The sequence below is a fragment of the Pezoporus wallicus genome, unplaced genomic scaffold, assembly GCF_028554395.1.
Source record: "Pezoporus wallicus isolate ANWC-B61680 ecotype Strahan unplaced genomic scaffold, APGP_CSIRO_Pwel_v1 contig_360, whole genome shotgun sequence".
NCBI classification, from domain to species: Eukaryota; Metazoa; Chordata; class Aves; order Psittaciformes; family Psittacidae; genus Pezoporus; species Pezoporus wallicus.
Genome location: NW_026640059.1, coordinates 2,279,526 through 2,297,826, shown reverse-complemented (window position 1 = coordinate 2,297,826; position 18,301 = coordinate 2,279,526). Strand labels below are relative to the sequence as shown.

The following is an 18,301-nucleotide window of genomic DNA, read 5'->3' as shown; positions in this document are numbered from 1 at the left end:
AGCGCCTGGGGTGACTCTGACGGCCCACATCCTGGGGCAGTTTTCCCTCTCCCTCCCTTTCCTCTCTAATTCATCCACAACATGATGGAGGGTTGCGTTTGAGCCCCTTTACCTCTGGCCGGGAGAGGCAGTCCTGGAGGGACGTCTCCAGGTGCGGAGGCTTGGGGAGGGGGTGGCTGGGATTAACCCCTGCTGTGCATCCCCTTCACCCTGGCTGCCCTCCCCGCCGCCCCCCTCAAGTCCGCGGCAGCCTCCTTTGTGCCTCCCGCATCCTGCCAGGCAGGTGTCAGAGCCCTGAATGCGGGCAAAGGCCTTGCTGATGGATACCACAGATGGAGCGTGGAAATCGGCCGAATAGGCCTCAGCCACAGGCCATTTCTTAGGACCCAACAAAAGCCTCCAAATAAGTCAACAAAAATCCCAAAGATCACAAAGAGAAAGTGTCATTTGTCATTTGCTGTGGGTTTGTGTGGGGGGTGGAGGCCCTGCTGCACTCCTCCTTGCCTGCACCCGAGTAAACACGAGGCAGGTCATTCGCCTCTCCATGGCATGAAAGGGATCCGGCAGCAGCCCCGCGGTACCCGCTGCCTCCCGGCACTTCCCCAGAGCTGGGGATGCCCTGGCTACAGCCATAAGGAATAGAGATGTGGCACGAGAGGGAGAGCCTGAGGAATTAACCATGTGTAAATAGAGAAATGAGAAGATCTGGGAAGGATAGCCAGCAAATAAACCACCATCAGAACCCTCTCTGCCTTTGTATGCTGGCTTTTTCAGTCTTTTTTTAGTGAGATCTGTGGCCAAACAATTTCTTTAGGGCAGACCCCAGGCTATTACACTTATAAGAAGAGGCTGCATGATATTTTACTTAAACATTTCACAGTGACTGAAGGATTGCCAAAGAACTTGTGCCTTCGCAGTGGCAAAAAGAACCTCTGCCTGCATTTGTCAGGTGCGCTGTGCTGCAGCGGTAATGTATGGGTTTTAAATGGTTGTCATGTTTTTGATATTTAACTATTCAAATGAAATGTCTTGCTGAGAGGAAGAACAACCCGCAGAATGACCCCTTGTGCATTATTTTGTTGTTCGGCTTTTGCCCTGTCGTGTCTGTTTATGCTGTTTAGAAAAGGGATCATTGCAGAGCTTCAGGTGACCGAATGCCTGTGACACTGGGCAGAGATTTTTTTGCGTGTCGTGATGGTAACAGGCATGCAATGTGTCCTCAGGTCACACAGGGTTAAGAGACAAATAATTGCTCTTTACTTCTGTAATTCCTTCTTTAATTAAACTTCATGGCTCAGCTGCTGGTTGTGCTTTTGGCTGCCTCTCTCACTTTGAGCTGTGCAGTGAGGGGGGATACTGGGGGACCTGGCCGCAGATCTCCCAGGGCACTGGTGAGTCAATTCCTTTCTCCTATTTATAGCTTGAAAGGATGGAGCATTAAGATCATTAGGACAACTGTAAAGGTTAGTGATATACATATTGTGTGTGTATCTGCGGAGGTGATGGAGATAGAAATAAGCTATCTAAAATCTGGCCACCTTTACTTGTGCTGAATAGTATCTTTTTGCTTCATAAAAGTCAGCGGATCTGTTAATGAGATACTGCTTATCAAAGGGCAATGTGCTGTGGCTATTGAGCATATATAAAACAAATGCTGCTTTTTTAAAGGCCGAGGTATGTCAAATTAATGTGCTTAGCCAGTGCTCTGATTGGCTTCTTACCTATATAAATGTCTAATAACGGTATTTTAGTAGGGAAAAAATAAGAATAAAAACTTCCTTGAATCTAATCATATTTAAGATGACTTTGTAAGAAATAAAAAATGTGGTTTGTAGTGCAGACGCATAGCTATAATTTAAGATTACATTTGTCTGATTTTAATATCACAGATAAGACAAGACAATGGAACTCAAAGGAACTGAGTGTTTTTAGTGAAGTTCCACATGGCAGCCAGGCCTGATAAAGGCTAACACCAGTGAAATCGGGCAGATATGAAAGCCATTTCATTTGATATACGTTTTCTCCCTACTTTAATTTTGTTACTTTCTCTCTGTTTGCACTTGATTAGGTGTGTCGTACTGGACTCTCAGATACTGCAGCTTTTGTTGACTGGTTTACCTTTGTGCCTTTCATGTACAGCTTAATGAAATGTAAAGCTAAAATGAAAACTGAAATCAAGTCAGCATTTCAGTTCTGCATTCTTGTTGCTGCATTGATGCAAGGTGCGGTGAAACATTACAAGATTTTGCTGAGAATTTATAAACCATTTTTAGAAAGATCATTATAGGTCTCTTCATACTTTCCACCAGCTGGTGAGGGAATTCACTTCAGAAACTTAATGATAAATATCCACGCTGAATCAGACAATTTAAGTTGGCTTTTAATGGGCATAACTGTAGATCTTTGAAGAAGTTCCATATGTACATGTTGAGCCTGAAAGAGAGTACTGTAAGAGCTCTTGAGATCTGGGGATTTGACTATTTGATTTAAAAAACAAACAACCCTCATTCTACAAAATCAAAGGCAACTTTTGTCACAGAATTTCTCTCTTCCTGAGCTCTGTTGCAGATCTTACCACAAATCAGGTATGGTCAAAGTGTGGTGCTAGCCACTATGACCCTGTTAGCATGGCTCGTGTGCTCTCCTCCACTAGACTAACTTGTCAGCACAGCTACTCTGCTTAAAGTCCATGATTTGTATCTGAGACTAACATAAGGAAACTAGATTTTAAGTATCCTGGTTTTATTCTAGAACCAGCAGTACGAAGCCATCCTGGAGGACTGTAACTTGGCAGTTGCTGAGGAAAGCAGGTGTCACTTGGGACCCCAACTGAGATTTGGGATTTGTCATTAATTGGGACAATGCATTCTGTTCATTTTGGGATACCCTAGGTTATTTGTTTAGTAAGGAATGAACTTGAACTGTTTGGGATAGGATGTTTGTGTTGGTTCTTTTTTGTTCTTGAGGACAGTGTTCTCAAGAACCAGAGTTTTACTTGGGGCAAAAATTAAATGCAAGTAGAAGACTCTGGCATTCAGATGTTTTCACTCTTAACATCAGTGGTGAACTTTATGGGAGGTTCTCCTGATGTTCTGTATATGTTGGGTTCAAGATATTGATGATGTCTGGTCAGTGAAGACAGCTTTCACCTAGAAGTCTCTGGTCTAGCAGTAATTGTTCTTTTATTTATTTATTTGTTTTGGTAGACAAATTTAAACTCTTCATCTGTGTTCTCTGAAACAGCATTTTGTCTTTCTCATGCTGTAACACTAAGTAAACAGATTAGATGTATTTATTAGTTCAAACAGCTTGAGTGGAATTGGAAATGTAAGATAGCTAGAAATGAACATGGTGAGGGGTTTTAGCTGGATCTTGAGAAACAGTGATGTCTTCTTGGCTTTGTGTTCTCAGTTACTGCCAAATAAATCTTGTTAAGAAGATTATTTTAAATCAATGTCTATATCAATAATTTGTTTGGCATTATTGAAGTAGTAGAGGCAGTGCTTGCTGAACAAGCAGTTTCAGCATCACTGGGGAGTGTCTGCCCTCTTTAGGTGGTTTCCCTTGAAGACTCAGACAAGAAGGAATGCTTGTTGCCTGGGACAGCAGCTGGTGCGAGTAAAACCTGGCTTTGGAAATCTGCTCTTTTAGTTCATTATGGTTTTTGGAGAAAGAGAATGTGACTGGGTGCTGGAAGGGGCTTTGCTGCCTTTGCAGCTATAGCTATGGGTTCAGCCATGATTGAGCTGTAGCTAGAATTCACTTGATTGCCAGGGAGTTCAGGGGAAACAAGTGATAATGCCAGGAGCTGTCTGTGTGTGTGTGTGATTCCACTCTCTCTGTGCCCATGAAACCCAGAAAGAGTTTGGTTTCCGATTTCTTTTTAATCTGGTGATCTCAAGAGTTGGTAGTCCCTTCCTGGGTCATGGACAATGCTGTATGTGGTCTGTTTTTTGCTGACTTTACTTAAGTACTGATTTGGGACGTGGTGTGAGGGGCACTTGATCCAGCATAGCCTTGCCTGTTTTGCAATCACATCCTGGGCTGTTGATTGGATGCTGAGCATCAGCATATCTGTGTGTAGCTGTGCTCTGTGCTGAAACCTTAGGTGAAGGAAGCATGCAGTCCCTGTATTTCAGCTCTGGTCATCACATACACTGGAATCTCCTTGCTTTAGTAACCAGAAGAGTCAAATCAAACTATTGCTTTAAGCTATTCTTACAGGAGTTCTCTGTGCAATGTGCATCTCAAATTTTCTCTTACATTTAATACTAACATTTGTCTGACCTGTCCTAAGGTTATGTTAGGCAGTCCTAAGACATGTGAATAACTTCCAAACAAGGGGGTGTTTAAATGTGCTGAGATATAGTAACAAACATCTACAATACTGCTCAGAGTGTTGTAGGACAAATAAAACATGTGACATGAAGTAAATATTTGATTGTGTATAACAATGTATTTCTCCAGTAGTGCTCCCCATACCTTTGCAATTAGTTTCATAACCATTTCAGCAATAAGGCTCTAGTTATGGATCTCTAGGGAAGGTCTCATGGACCTGAGTCTATAAAGTCTGAATGTTCAAGTTACAACAAGCACACTGGTGTGTGTGACAAGTATTTGTACCTGTTTGTTAGTTCAGGGAATGGAACAAGGGCATATTGCTTGGTACTAAGCTGCGCTCAGATTTTTAAAACACTTGCAAACTGCTGGAGGAGTTAAAACAAAGAAACTGAGTAATTAATTTACTCAAACAGATTTCTAGAGGTCCTTTAATATTGGCCCAGGTAAAGGTGCTAAAGTCATAGTTGAACTTTTGACAATTCTTTATTTGTTTGAGCACATTTAATTCTGATTTGTTTCCTTTTATTAAGGTTGCCCCCTCAGTTCTGAGTCATGGGGACAAAGCCGCTTTTCCATATCATCGATTGACCCAATATTCTGCTTTTTGTTTTCCACTCAACTAAAGACAATTTTTGTCTCATTTTTTTTTCTTTTTTGAGCATCAGCACCCCAGTCTGATGAAGGCTCTGACATTGATTCTGAACCAGATTTACCTTTGAAAAGAAAGCAGCGTCGCAGCAGGACAACCTTCACTGCAGAGCAACTGGAAGAGCTGGAAAGAGCTTTTGAGAGGACACACTACCCTGATATTTATACTAGGGAAGAACTTGCTCAAAGAGCCAAACTCACAGAGGCTCGTGTCCAGGTATGTATTCAAAAGCTGCCTAAAAAAGGGAATTTCTTTTTCACTTAGCATGTCATTCCTTTTATATTCTGAAGTGATCCTATTCTGGGGTAGAATGAAAATTCGAAGCTACATTGTTTACAACATCAGGGGTTTTTGCTGTACATGGACATTGGTTTTTCAACTGTTTAAGACAACTGCTTTGAAAAAAACCATTTGTGCTTTCCCCAGTAATTGTTCCATACCTACCATGAATACAATACTGAGCCTTTTGAGAAGAAGGTCTGTTATCCCAGTTTGTTTGTTTTATGCATTTGACAGCATTCTGCATGTAATCAGGTCAGCTGTTGTGCCAGCTTATACTTACTTAACTGATTTCATCTGTTGTTGTTTGGGTCTTTCAGGCATTAATAGAAGAGAGGAAAACATTTTAAAAAAGACAATGTGTCTGTAGAGCCATGCAAGTGAGCAAGTTTACTAGTGCTGTATCTACAGTTTACTTTTAAGTTAGCTTTTGAAGTTGACTTTATTTAAACCTTGTAATATCTCTTTTAATCTCACTGTCAGTTTAATTTGAAAGAACATAAACCCTCAAATTACTGCTAGGTCTTCACAACTTTGTGTAGAACCAGATTGTCTAAAACAAGCTAATGCACTGGAGGAATAAACCATGGAGTTGATTTAAGAAGCATGAACCTGGATTTTCACATGTACAAAACCAGACAAATAGCAGCCAAATAATTCTGGGGTAAACTGTGCCTTAGAGTTCAGGTTCAGGCTTGGACTTATTCTGCTTCATGGCCAAGCAGCATGTCCTGTGAAATGTTTAATACTTCAGGTGGAGTCACCTGCTTCTTTTCCACTACTTGATCTCTAAGAGTCATTTGGAAAAGCATGCCCATTTAAATCTGTCTGAGTTGCAAGCATTCATAAGTAAATGCGTCACTGGGTAAGAGGCAAAATACTGTAGCTTGAGATCTAACGAAGAAAGAAAAATGAATAGTAACTTGTGATCTAACCAAGGGTACAGGTGAATTTGGTTGCTTTGGTAAAACTCTGTTTTTATGTTTTGATATTTGACTCTCAGCCTGAGTCATTCAGACTCTGCAGACTGAAATCAGCAATAAAAAACATGTCTCTGACGTTTTGAGACAAGCACACCTACATCAGCGTGGCTGTATTATTGAGTATCTGTCTTGAAAGGTTCAGACTTTTACAGTTTTACCTGCTGAACATTTTGGTTGGTTTTTTTTTTTGCAGAAGACTTCACAACACATTTTTTGTAAGTTTTTGTTATGACTGTGACAAAATCAGATGTGTACATGAATTTGCCTGAAAGGCAAACTCAGTGGTGCATGACTCTTTTCTTATCATGTTTACTAAGTGAAATGCTTGCAAAACAGCTTCATCTATAGATTTGTGTCAGGTAAGACCAAATCAAACCCTAGGAATCATCCACACACTAACATAATAAAGATGACTTCCTGCACAAGTTCTGTTAGCAAGATGATTGGGATCTAGGATATGATATTTTGGGCTATGTTAGCTTCAGAGCAAAAATACGATAAAATGAAAAAGATCTTGTCCGTGGTTTTTATAATCAATGACACACAGCAAGAATAAAAGCAGAACTCTCATTAACATAACAGCTGTCTTAATGTGGCTTTAACCCTGTGACTTTTTACATTCCTTATGGCTTCCTTGGTTCCCTTGAGACGCATCCTGTCTCACACCACTCCTATGATCTACAGCCTCACAAATTCCCCAGTAACTCTGACATGGATATTTTACCTAACCCAGCATGGAATAAAGTTCCCAGTCAATCAATGATTAAAATACCAGAACAAAACCTTTTTGGATTAAAGATGAGCTGGGGTTGAAGTAACCAGCCTATGGGCAGTTTCCTAGTGCACTCCATCTGTCTGGTACCCTTGAAGACTGCCAGAGTGATTTAGCAGTGGATTAAGGGATACAGGATTTGCCTTATCAGCATTCAGCACCTCTCTATAGCTCCTTAAAATAGCCACCTTATGATGGGCATGAAATAAAAGACAACCTGTGAAAAGAAAATAAACCCAAGAGACTTGAGGCTGAGAGGGCTGGAAAGTCCTACTGATGCAGCATTCAAGCTTTCTTAGTCACACTTCTTTTTCAGTAGCAATATGACAGAGATCAGAGATACCAAATTTTATATGGATATATACACAAAGATCTCTTTGACTGCTTCCCTATCAAGCATTATCTAAAAGAGCTGGCTTTTTTGCAGCCTAAGTCCAGCTGAGCCCAGAAAACTTATTTTTCTCTCTGGAGCGGCAAGGTCCAATTTTGTAGAGTTGTTTCACATTGTCTAGGAAGTTATTTAATTGATTACAACTGGACCAACTTGCTATTCCCTCAGTCCCTTCTTGTAGTGCTTGCATCTCATGTTTTGTTTTTTCTACCCTGCCACCCCCATGCTTCCCCTTTCCTTCTATTCCCTGAGGCACTCTCTGAACACCCGTGAAAGGAAGAGTCTTAAACTGCCTAACCATCTATTTTCTCACTTTCCCACTGTTGAAGGGTAACCAAATACATGTTTCTAAGCGGGTTTGTTGGAGTGGAGAAAAGAAGTTGCTTCTGGGATGAGATCAAGTTTAGAACATTTCAGCCCCTAAGAGAAATCTTTTGAAAGCTACAAACAACTGAAAACAGACTTAACACTGTGAATGTTATTTGTGTACTTAATTGTGGGGACAAGAAAGTGTTGCAACAAACCTTATATTGCAAGAGTCACGAGATATGTAGCTAGAATCATTGCAAATAGTTCAGCACTGGGTGTAATAAGAAGTTAAAACGCTCCCTGCAATTCCTTCTGAAGAGTCTTTCCAGTTAGGGACTGTTGAATCTTTCTCCCCTGTGTTTGAGCCTAGATGTGGTGTGGAGCCAGGACAACCTCTTCTGCTGCCTCTTCCACTGGCCACAGGCTCTTCTCTGCATGTTAGAAGCAGCAGGAAGGGGAAAGTTCTTTGGTCTTGTGCATTCATCAGATACAATTCAGAAACATAAGTAGAGTCCCAAAGGATGACCATTAAATAAATAAATAACACACACTCCCTCCAGTAATACCCTGAGAATGTGAGGTTAAAGATTCACATGCTGAGAGTAAAAATCACAATCATGCAGTGCTTTACTGGTCCAGTTTAAAACCTCGTTAAAACCATCAAGCTGCAGTGCAGGCCCTTAAGGTCTGTAGTCTTTTTACTGACTGAATCTGAAGGAGAATTCTAAAAGTGTTATTTTCCCGTGTAGATAAAAATCAAAGGCTCTTTCTGAGCTTCAGGGCAGTGCGGTTGCGGTTTGTGTAACAAATAGTGCATTAGGAATTAAGTGGGTAGCATCTTTTCTGGCTACCTCTTGATTCCCCCATCAGGCGTATTTTTAGACCTGGATGAACTGGGTGAACTTTGGCAGCAGCTTGGAGCCTGTTTCAGATTGACAGTGGGAGGTGTTTACTTCAGTCTTTCAGTGAAGGGTTTTTAAATAAGGTTCAGGTTTGTCCTGTAGCAGGCAGAAGGCCAGGAGCCTGCCTTGGCTGATGGGGGCTGGCCAGTCAGACAAATCTTCCTGGGCTGTGTGTTGAAGGCAGGCATCCCAAATTATCAGAAATTTGATGTGTAAGGCTTGTGTGTCGGACCACATTGAAGATGTGCTCCCAGGTATATGAGACTGTGTGGGACAGGAGGTCCTGCACTGGAAGCAGCTGACACATGGCTTCCTATTTAACAACAGGAGAAATTTGTTTGGACTGTTTCAGTCCATGAATATTGGTGAAAAAGCAAGGGAAGTCAGGAAGAATTTTGAATGTGTTTCTGTCCTGTCCTGAAAAGGTGATTCTAGGCCAAATCCCAGGTTTAAATTGGTTTGCTTGAAAACTTCCAAAAAGAAAAATATGGTTCAGCAAAACAGCATGTCTGAAAATTCAGGCAGATCTCTCCAGGCTATGAGGATGGGGCTGAATGTTCCCATGTCAGACTTGTAATCAGCTTGTAAGCTTTTGTAAAAAGCTTATTACAACCTCAGCAAATAAAAGAAGTCCCAAGAGCTCAGAAGCCTTGAGTAGCCAGAAGAAAAATGATAAAAATATTCTTTTAAGTGTTTGCATATTGTTTCCTCTGTTTCACCATAGTGCAGGGAGGGGAAGAGATGGTTGGGAAAATAAGATAGTGGGGGGGAAAGCTAAGGGAAGAAATTAAGACCTTTAAGCTATGAGTAAGGTTAGAAAGCTCTGAAGTCCAGCTCTCAACTTTGTCTCTTCTCAGTAGCAAACTGAGAAAAGTATTCACTGCGAAATCATAGGGGAGGGAGGACCTGTGCCAAAAAAAAGTCTTAGTTTGTCCTCAGTTCTTCTGAGCCTGTATGCTGAACTGCTCAGTGCAATGGCAAGATGGGGTAAAGGAACGTAGGATGGATTCAGGAACATTAAAGACCTTTCATCAGATCTTTATAGTTATTCCTGATGTGGTTTATGGAGAATTTCTAGTGCCTTTTCTTGAGGCTGTCCCTCTTGCATCAAATATAGGATAAAGAAAGAAAATGCTGTGTGCATTCTTGTAGTAGATATCCCTGTAATTGTAGATATTTTTTTTCCCCAGGGGTAAAGGAGAAATTCTTATGGGTAAATTAGTCAACTACAAGCATATGCAGGCCTAAGAAGACATGTTTAAATACAAAGGAAAAGAAGGGATGTGATTTTGATTCACTTTTTCTGGTCTGTGCTGCCTAAGGGCTCAAATTAGTGGTGCTTTAATTTATAAACACACAGTTCAATTTGCTTATTATTCAATATTTTGCAGAACTGTTCAGCTGCAGTGTTTTAGAAGTATTTGTGTGGGCCTGAGTCAGAGTCTTTTCCAAGAAACCTATGACAGTTGAATGTGTTGGATCACACTTGGAGGTGGTTGGAAGTCCTTGTTCCCTACTGGTTTTGGGGTCCTTTTAAATTTTGTGGTTTGCTGTATTTTTTTTTTTTCTGTGGTGGACTTTTCTTGTGTGTATGTGGTTTTGTGGGGTTTTTTTGGTGGTTTGCTCTTCCCCTCCTTTTGTTTTTAAAGAACTCTGGTTTCTGTCACATTGATAACTCCTTGTATCCCAACCAGCATGACTTCCCATCACCATAAACAACAGCTCCCGACAGACCCCAAGCAGAGAACCTGCACCGGTGGTCATGGCAGGTCATTCTCAGCAGGCTAGCAGCACTGCTTTGGGATGTTGTGAGGAAGCAGACCTACCAATGGCATGCCTCTGTGTGTATGCTGAAGACCTTATCCCTGTGAGGCTGGAGGTGCGCAGATGTTGCAATGAAGCTGATTTAACAACTAGTGTTTGTTGAAAAGCAATTCTGTTTCTACTCCCTCTTTTTCCTGTGACTTGTCCCTGGCAGTGCTCTCCCTGGAGCTCATCTAACACCAGGATGAGACAGGGTGGAAATTTACCCTACTGCAAAATTAGAAAAGGGAAGGAAAAACTTTCTTTCCTTTCTTTTCCCCCTGCTGTTCTGTGTTTTCCCTTTGGGTTAGGCAGGCACATGGGCTGGTGTCAGGTGTTGGCCTGCTGAGAGGGGGAAAATGCTGGCAGAGACTGCTCTGAAGGCTGCTGAAACAAATGTAGGTCCAGCATCAGCAGGGACTGGAGGATCAGATGCTGCAGGTGTCTTTAGAAGTCATCCTGCTGTGTTTCACAAAGGTAGCAGAGTCAGCTCTGTCATGGCTGGTGCAGCCCTGCTTTGTTATCAGTTTCCCTTCTTCAGCCTCCCCTCTTTGTAGGGCATACCCACTGCTTCTGACCACCCCAAATTCATTCCCTGGTGACACACCCACTAAGGACTCCTGCTTGCATGATGATTAGTCTTCATTTTGAACATATGAACATTGGGAGAAGGAAGGTAGACAATATGGTGGGTGGGTTAGAGAGTTACCATGAAAAATATCGTAAGGCTAAAGAGGAAAAAATAACAAAAAAAAACCACACCCTTCTGTCTAAAATTAGAAGTGCCATTAACAATACATCAGTCTTTTGACTTTGTGTGCTTTTGGCACTGATGCTTGCAATGGTCAGGACTGTGTATAACAAAATATCCACTGGTTTTCTGCAAATTTCACATCTCAAATATTTTGCCCTGTTGGATCAGAGATCTTTTTGCCTTAAAAGCACATAGAGCAGTCTGTGTTTATGATCAGACTTGTTGAAATGTCAAGGCTAATTACACTAGTGTGTTCCCAAGTGGATAAATGTATCTTTTAAAGAATACCCTGTTGAGCTGAACAAAATAAGATTTTTGGCATGATCACTTGCAAACTACTTCAAATAAAAATTGTAATAAAAAGCAGAATCTAAATGTTAGAAGGTAGAGAGAGGAGAAACCTATTAGTTTAGCTCATCTATTCTATGCTGGGGCAAAATACCTTTTTTAATATTCTTCTGTGGAGTGATTTCTTTTTTTGGTCAGTCCAGTTCTAGATGCTTGAAAAACTGGAGCCTTCAATACTTATTTCCCTTTTTTTCCTTTTACTCTAATTTCTTTCTCTTCAGATCTGTTTTTGTATGTAAATTTTGGCCAGGCACTGGGGTTCAATATTGTTACCGTTTGGGTAATTTATATTCCATCTTTAAAAGTGACAGAAACTGGGGAGCCAGAGCCTCACCAAAATGAATGTGACTTGGCTTCTGTTGCAGACATCACTTTTGGATGCTTGGGTCTTTCAGACAAACCACGTTGCCCATGTCTGCGTTTGCACACCACCAAGCACAATGCTGACCTAATTTAGAGCTCCTTCATGTTACACCAACACAAGTGGATCATATTCCTTCAGACACAGTACTCTTTGTGTAAGAATGTTATATTTGGAGTCTCCAAAATGCAATAGCTTGCTTATCCATTGCTTTTGTTTCCATAAGGGAATTCTGTGTGGTAGTGGTGAAGTACTAGTTAGGATTGGTCTGCCTTCCACTGAGATCCATGCTGTTGCTGGTGTAGGCAAGGCATCCCATCCTTTGGGAACCTGCTAGATTTGAAAAGGCTACTCATAAGATGGGGATTTTGTTATGCTGGTGAAAGCTGAAATATGCTTCACATAAGATGACATGGTGTTTACATCATATTGGAAACGTACAAACAGAATAAAATACTTCCCCAGGTGTTTACAATATGTTTCTAAACAGACACATTGGCTTGTGGTGACTGGTTTTATTTTTAAGTCTTGGCTTGATAATGGCAAAATTTGTGAGGATTTCTTTAATCATTGGTAATAGTGCACGTGGATTCTTCAGGATATGTGCTGATCTATAAAATAAAACAATTTCCTGAACTCTTGAGGGTAAGTCAAGGCAGCTGAATGTAGTCTAAGTGAAATACTATGACTAGAAAGTAACAATAAAATAAATCATCTCTATTAACTTGGAAAGCATGTAACTACTACTGAGTTAAGTTTGGGATCTGACTCATTTTAATAAACATTATGTAAAGTTTATATAAAATTTTTAGAGTTATTTTTTCCAGTTATTTTTTAGTTATTTTTCTTGACTTTTCCAAACCTATTGTCAATTCTTTAACTCTTCCATTTAGTTTTATTTGTATTTTTTCCCTCCTGTCTCATGTTATTTTTTCTTTGTGTTCTGTCTTGTACAGCAGCTAACTCTGCAGTTATGTGGGATAAAATGGGAGTTAAACACAGTTGTAAACCAAATCTTGAGCCATGTGATAAGGGAGAGGCCATGACAGTAAATAATAACAATAGTAAAACTGATTGTGTTAAAACACCGAGAACTACAAATTCAGAGCTTCAGTGTGTTCATTTATAAAAAACGTTGATGGTAAGAGTTGGGGCCATGCTTACAGTCATTTTAAAGATAAATTATTTTTACCCAGGCTGGTCCAAAGCCCATTAAAGTCAAAGGTGAACAAGTGTGTATGTGGGTCAGACTCTTGGTGCTCACTGTAATGGTGCATGGTGTGTTTTCTTTTTTCTTCTTATTTTTTTTTTTAATTAATGTGCCTCTACTGTCTTGTAGTGACAAGTGTGTGTGGTATTAGTGGCAATAAGCCTTGCTCTGCATGTTTGGATTTGTTCAAGGGGTTTGGTGAGTTAATTTTGGGCTAACTGGTGCCAGTCAGGTGCCATCTGCCTTCTGTCAGCCAGGGAAAGTAAAAACCCACAGCAGGTGGCAGAAGGTGGGTGCTGTGCTGAAGGGGCAGCAGTGAGGCAGAAGTGGCTGGAGCTGATGGATGAACCTGAAGCCATGGCTGTGCCAGCATAATGTGACAAGGGTGACAGTCAAGTAGCACCCATTTAGCATGTCCCAGTCATGTGGGACTGAGGGGCTAATGCACAGCCTTGTTTCTGCACAGCCTGGGCAGGTTCCTGCACCCCTGCAGAGTCCAACTTAATGGAGCTCCAGGTGGCAACAGAGCTCTGTGCAAGTATGTTCATTGCAGGGCTGCTGTAGACTTTTTGATATCGTTGAGTGTGTCCCTTTCAGGGATGTAATACATACCTGCGGCTCTGTAAAAAGGTGAATCTATAAAATGAGCCAGAAATCTGTCTGTAAATAAAAGCATAAACCTCAGCATTAATGCAAATCGCTTGCCACTGAATTGAAGTTTGGGATCTGACAAATTATAATAAAGATCTAGGGCATGAAAATAAATGCTTATCTGTAGAGGAAACAAAATTACCTCATTTTCCTCAATAAAATCCATTCAAGTAGTGTAGTTCAGTTAGTGTTTCTAAAGTGTTTAAAGATCATCAGATAACCTCCTTGACCTGGAGAAGGGAGAGTGTCATGGAGAAAGCCATGGTTAATGACCTGCGTAGGATAATTACAACATGCATTTACTGTTCCCTGCTCCCTCTCTGACCTCCATTATTATTCTTAAATGCTCTTTGGCTCTTTAGCAAAGGCTCTGCGTCCCTACTCAGTGTGTCTTGCCCCTTTTTCCTTCTCTTTGGTTGTCTTCGAAAGATACTGCTGCAGGAGTATAAGACTGGTGGGCTTTGGGAGACATATGCAGGTGGAAGGAATCTGTGAGGAGTAAATAAGTAATTTAGACTTACATGTCAGTGTGGGAATCAGGTGTAAGGAGAGAGAAGAAAAAATATATAGATGTCTGTAGGATGAGGAAGTAAAAAGATATTGCTGAATCTAGACTGATCTTTAACTCTCTATCTCTCCCTGGGTGCCTTGTCCCTGCTAGCTGCTTTCAAAAATGGTTCATGTGGAGGCAGATGGAGGCTAGGTATGTACAGCAAAACACCAAGAGAGGGATTCTGAGGTAGGCAGAGACTCCATCTATCTCTCTGTCCTAAATCTTAAACTGTAGTGGGAGTATGTAATTGAGGGGTAGAAGTTGTGGTCAAAGGAGGAGGCAGCTGTGTGAGCTGAGCATCTCATTCTGGAAAGAGGATGAAGCCAGATCAAACTACGTGGTGACAGATGGCCCACGTCAGAAACCAGATGGCCCACTGAGTCCCACCACTCCTTCTATGAAATAGCAAGCAGAGAAGCCCACAGTGTAGTCCAAAATGTTTTTGCACCCTTATGTAGGGACCACTCCTGGATTGTGAATGATGTTACACCTAGGAATCCAGTCTGTGATGGCTGATTCATAAGCCAGCATGGGCTGATTGCAGGAAGGGTGACAGATCTGAGACCCAGCTTTTAAGAATACATCTACATGTTTGTAGACGTATTCAGCTAACACATCTCAGTGGCTTTCAGGCCAGGCTTTACAGGCTGTGCAGATGTACCTTGTAAAATGCTAACACCCAGTTAAGTTTTTATCTAATTGATAATATCCATTGATGATCATTGCAACTGATTCTGGGTGTAGTTATGAGTAATTATCTGCTCATTTACAAGCGTGTGCAACCTCTCTTATCTCTTTCTTTTCTGGGGTTTTCCACTTCATGGACTTGAGTGCTGTAATCTAAAAGTTGTTCTAAAGCTGCAGCCAGGGTAGTGTGCATGCACCCTGGTTCAGGCACCCCTATTGTGGCTGATTGCCATTCTGATTCATGGTGTAATCTCTGTAATATCTCTGTAATATCAGTATTAATCTATGTGTTTTGCAGCTCTTATTGTGTCTGCATTTGTGAAGTCTTGCCTGTTCCTTTCATGGAGGTAATAAGAGCCATCCAAGACTTTGGAAACTTAAAATATGAACTGAGAATGACGTGAAGGAAAGCAGATTTATAGCTAAGATGTCCCACTAATCCAAACCCCATCTGTCTGGTACCCTGTCCTGGGAACAGATTTCAAAGTGGTTCTGAAATGCTAATCTAGTACTGAATTCTGATCTACTATTAATGTCAAGATTATTATGAGATGTTTTTTACATATGTGAGCGTACATGAAAACTTGCTGGGAGGGATTTGTGTGTTTTGTACACTGGGCTTGTATTTTTCAAATTAAAAGCTTAAAGTTCTGTTGATCATTAAGGCAATGTAGTATCCTAATATATAAGTCACAAGCACCTTCCAACAGTGCATTAAGCAATGCAGCTAACTCGTCAGCAAACAAAATATAAAGACGATACATCCAGACCAAATAGGTTTGGCTGGCACATCAAATGGAGAGATGTTTTCCCTTTCTCATTAAATCTGGCACAGTAAAGATAGTCTTTAATAGCTATTAAAAGCACTCAAGTTTGAAAGCATTAGTCAGCTTGTTTCTCAGGAGAGGTTGTATCTGGGAGGAAACTGGGGTTTGCAGTTCTTGTGTCTTGTCTGCTGAACCATGGAAGTATGTGCCAAGGGCTCTTTTCTTGTCTAGGAGCTCCAATCCCAGTGCACATCTCTGTATCTCTCGTCTCAGACACTAAATGCATTCGAAACATAATGCCATTTTTTCTGATGCACCCATATTAAATGTACAAACATCAAATGTCCCTAATTGAAACATTTGTAGGTCTGGTTTAGTAACCGACGTGCTAGATGGAGGAAACAGGCAGGAGCCAATCAACTGATGGCTTTCAACCATCTGATCCCAGGAGGATTTCCACCCAGTGCCATGCCAACTTTGCCGACGTACCAGCTCTCTGAGCCCTCTTATCAACCCACTTCAATACCGCAAGGTACAGTAGCCAGCAGGTACTTGGTTAAAATAGTGTTATTGGGAGGTTTGCTGTGTTGGTCCGTTGTAGAAGTATTTTCTAATGAGAAAAAGTGATGTTGTCTAATTTAGGGTCTGAGAAAGTGAGGACTTTGCAAGGCTATTTATTTGAAGCATTTAAGAGTTTGGGTTTGTTTTACTGCAAGAAAAGGCTGGTTACATGTGAAGGGAGCTAGCTAGAGAAATAATAACCTCCTGCACGACAGACATGCAGTGTTGATAAAGCAAGGTAGATGCTTCTCTGCCCTTCTATTGCATTGGCCGTCATTGCTGAGAATACCTGGTGTGGTGGGGAAGGAGGCAGAATTTGATTCTGTCTTCTTTGTTACTTTTGATAATGGTGCATTGGAAACTTCCATAAGTACTCTGAATATTTATCTCATAGTGAAAAAAAACAGCTATTTAGACTACCCTGTTTCACATTAGATAGTAGCAAGTCCAGTATGGTAAAAATTTTGTCTTAATGTTATCAGAAACTCTCTGAAATTTGATGTTTTGGGGTTCTTTTTGTGGGGCAGGGAGGAAGAGAGCTTTAAATCTAGGCTATGCTAGATTTCACTGTTAAAGAAAAACCTTACAGGTGAAATTTTATAAAACAAATTACTGTATTCTTCTTGCTCCCTCCTTGAGATTTACATCCTAACTTTTGGTGGATGTTCTAATTAAGGGAATTTTTCAAAGCCCAAGGCTTCTCCCATCTGTTATGAGGTTCACTACAAACCATGGTAGAATTTCTGTGCTGTGACCAAGAGAGGAAAGCCCCTTACTAGTCCTTTCAGCAAATAAAGCTTTTCATTTTTTCTTGCTTTTATATGTATTTATCTAAATAAATATTGCTGTATCCATTCTTGACAATATGTGCCCATTAAAAATTGTCTGACAACTGTGTGTCTTGTTACGATTTTATTGTCTGTTTAAGAATTTTTGTGTAATCTTACTTGCCAGTTAAATATCTAGCAATATTAAAGATTTACCTTTCTACTTATCTAGTACTCAGATGCAGGTTCTGATGCAATTCTGTCAAGCTGAGATTCACATTGTGAATTTATTATGCCAGGAAAAGAGAGGAAAACTTATCAATATGTTTCTTTTGCTTCTAGCCGTGTCTGATCCAAGCAGTACCGTCCATAGACCTCAGCCTCTCCCTCCAAGCACTGTACACCAAAGCAGCCTCCCTTCGAATCCAGAGAGCAGCTCTGCCTATTGCCTACCCAGCACCAGGCATGGATTTTCCAGCTATACAGACAGCTTTGTGCCTCCGTCCGGGCCCTCAAATCCCATGAACCCTGCCATTGGCAATGGCCTTTCACCTCAGGTCAGTCCTGTGTTTTCAGACAGAGGATTTGCTGTATACCAGAACCAAAGAGTCTATTCCCTCAGGCCGCGGTATAATGAATTGCCAAATTTAAACCATAATGTATTCTTTATACAAGCCACATGATTTCAGTTTGCTAGTTTCCTTTTTTTTTTATTTTTTTCCTCCTACTGGCTGAATCAAGAGTCGTAGCTTATATTTAATTCCCAGCGATTTATAATGTAATCATGCAGTCTTCATGTTTAAATTCAGTCGTCAAGCATTTGTAATGTTACTGCTAGTCTCTTGACGGTCCATGGCTAGGTACAGAAAGTAGATCATGTAGTTTTTCTGTGAATATATGTTTAAGATAACCTCACCAGGGTTTCACCCAATGGCCCAGGAAAATTACAGGCGAGTTGTATGAGGGGAGTCCCAAGGGCTGAGCAGTGTACACTGAGATGAGCTATAATCGAGTTATAAATACATAAATTGGGACTATTACTTCTCTTTGGCAATATATAAATGCATGAATACCATAATTGTTTTTCTAATTTGTGTGAGCTCTTTTTAGGAAATTGTGTTAATAAATTGCCTTGATAATTGAGTGTCAAAAGGTTGGTTAAATTTTCCTACAAGCGGCATCCATCTGAAGCTGACATTATTAGTTAAAGCTT

The 18,301-nt window shown here is 40.8% G+C and overlaps 2 protein-coding genes across 6 annotated transcripts in view; both read left to right on the top strand.

The window, feature by feature from the left end:
* EPHA4 (EPH receptor A4) overlaps positions 1-18,301 on the top strand; it is a 359,705-nt gene that overhangs the window by 45,139 nt on the left and 296,265 nt on the right. The gene's annotated exons all lie outside the window — the stretch shown is intronic.
* PAX3 (paired box 3) overlaps positions 1-18,301 on the top strand; it is an 80,125-nt gene that overhangs the window by 48,742 nt on the left and 13,082 nt on the right. For 3 of the 5 annotated variants that reach the window (XM_057417229.1, XM_057417228.1, XM_057417232.1), the window contains 3 exons: positions 5,001-5,206; positions 16,127-16,292; positions 17,431-17,645. In XM_057417229.1, the coding sequence (XP_057273212.1) occupies positions 5,001-5,206; positions 16,127-16,292; positions 17,431-17,645 (587 nt within the window). The remainder of the gene's footprint in view (positions 1-5,000; positions 5,207-16,126; positions 16,293-17,430; positions 17,646-18,301) is intronic. The other 2 variants (XM_057417231.1, XM_057417230.1) reach the window with 1 other exon arrangement.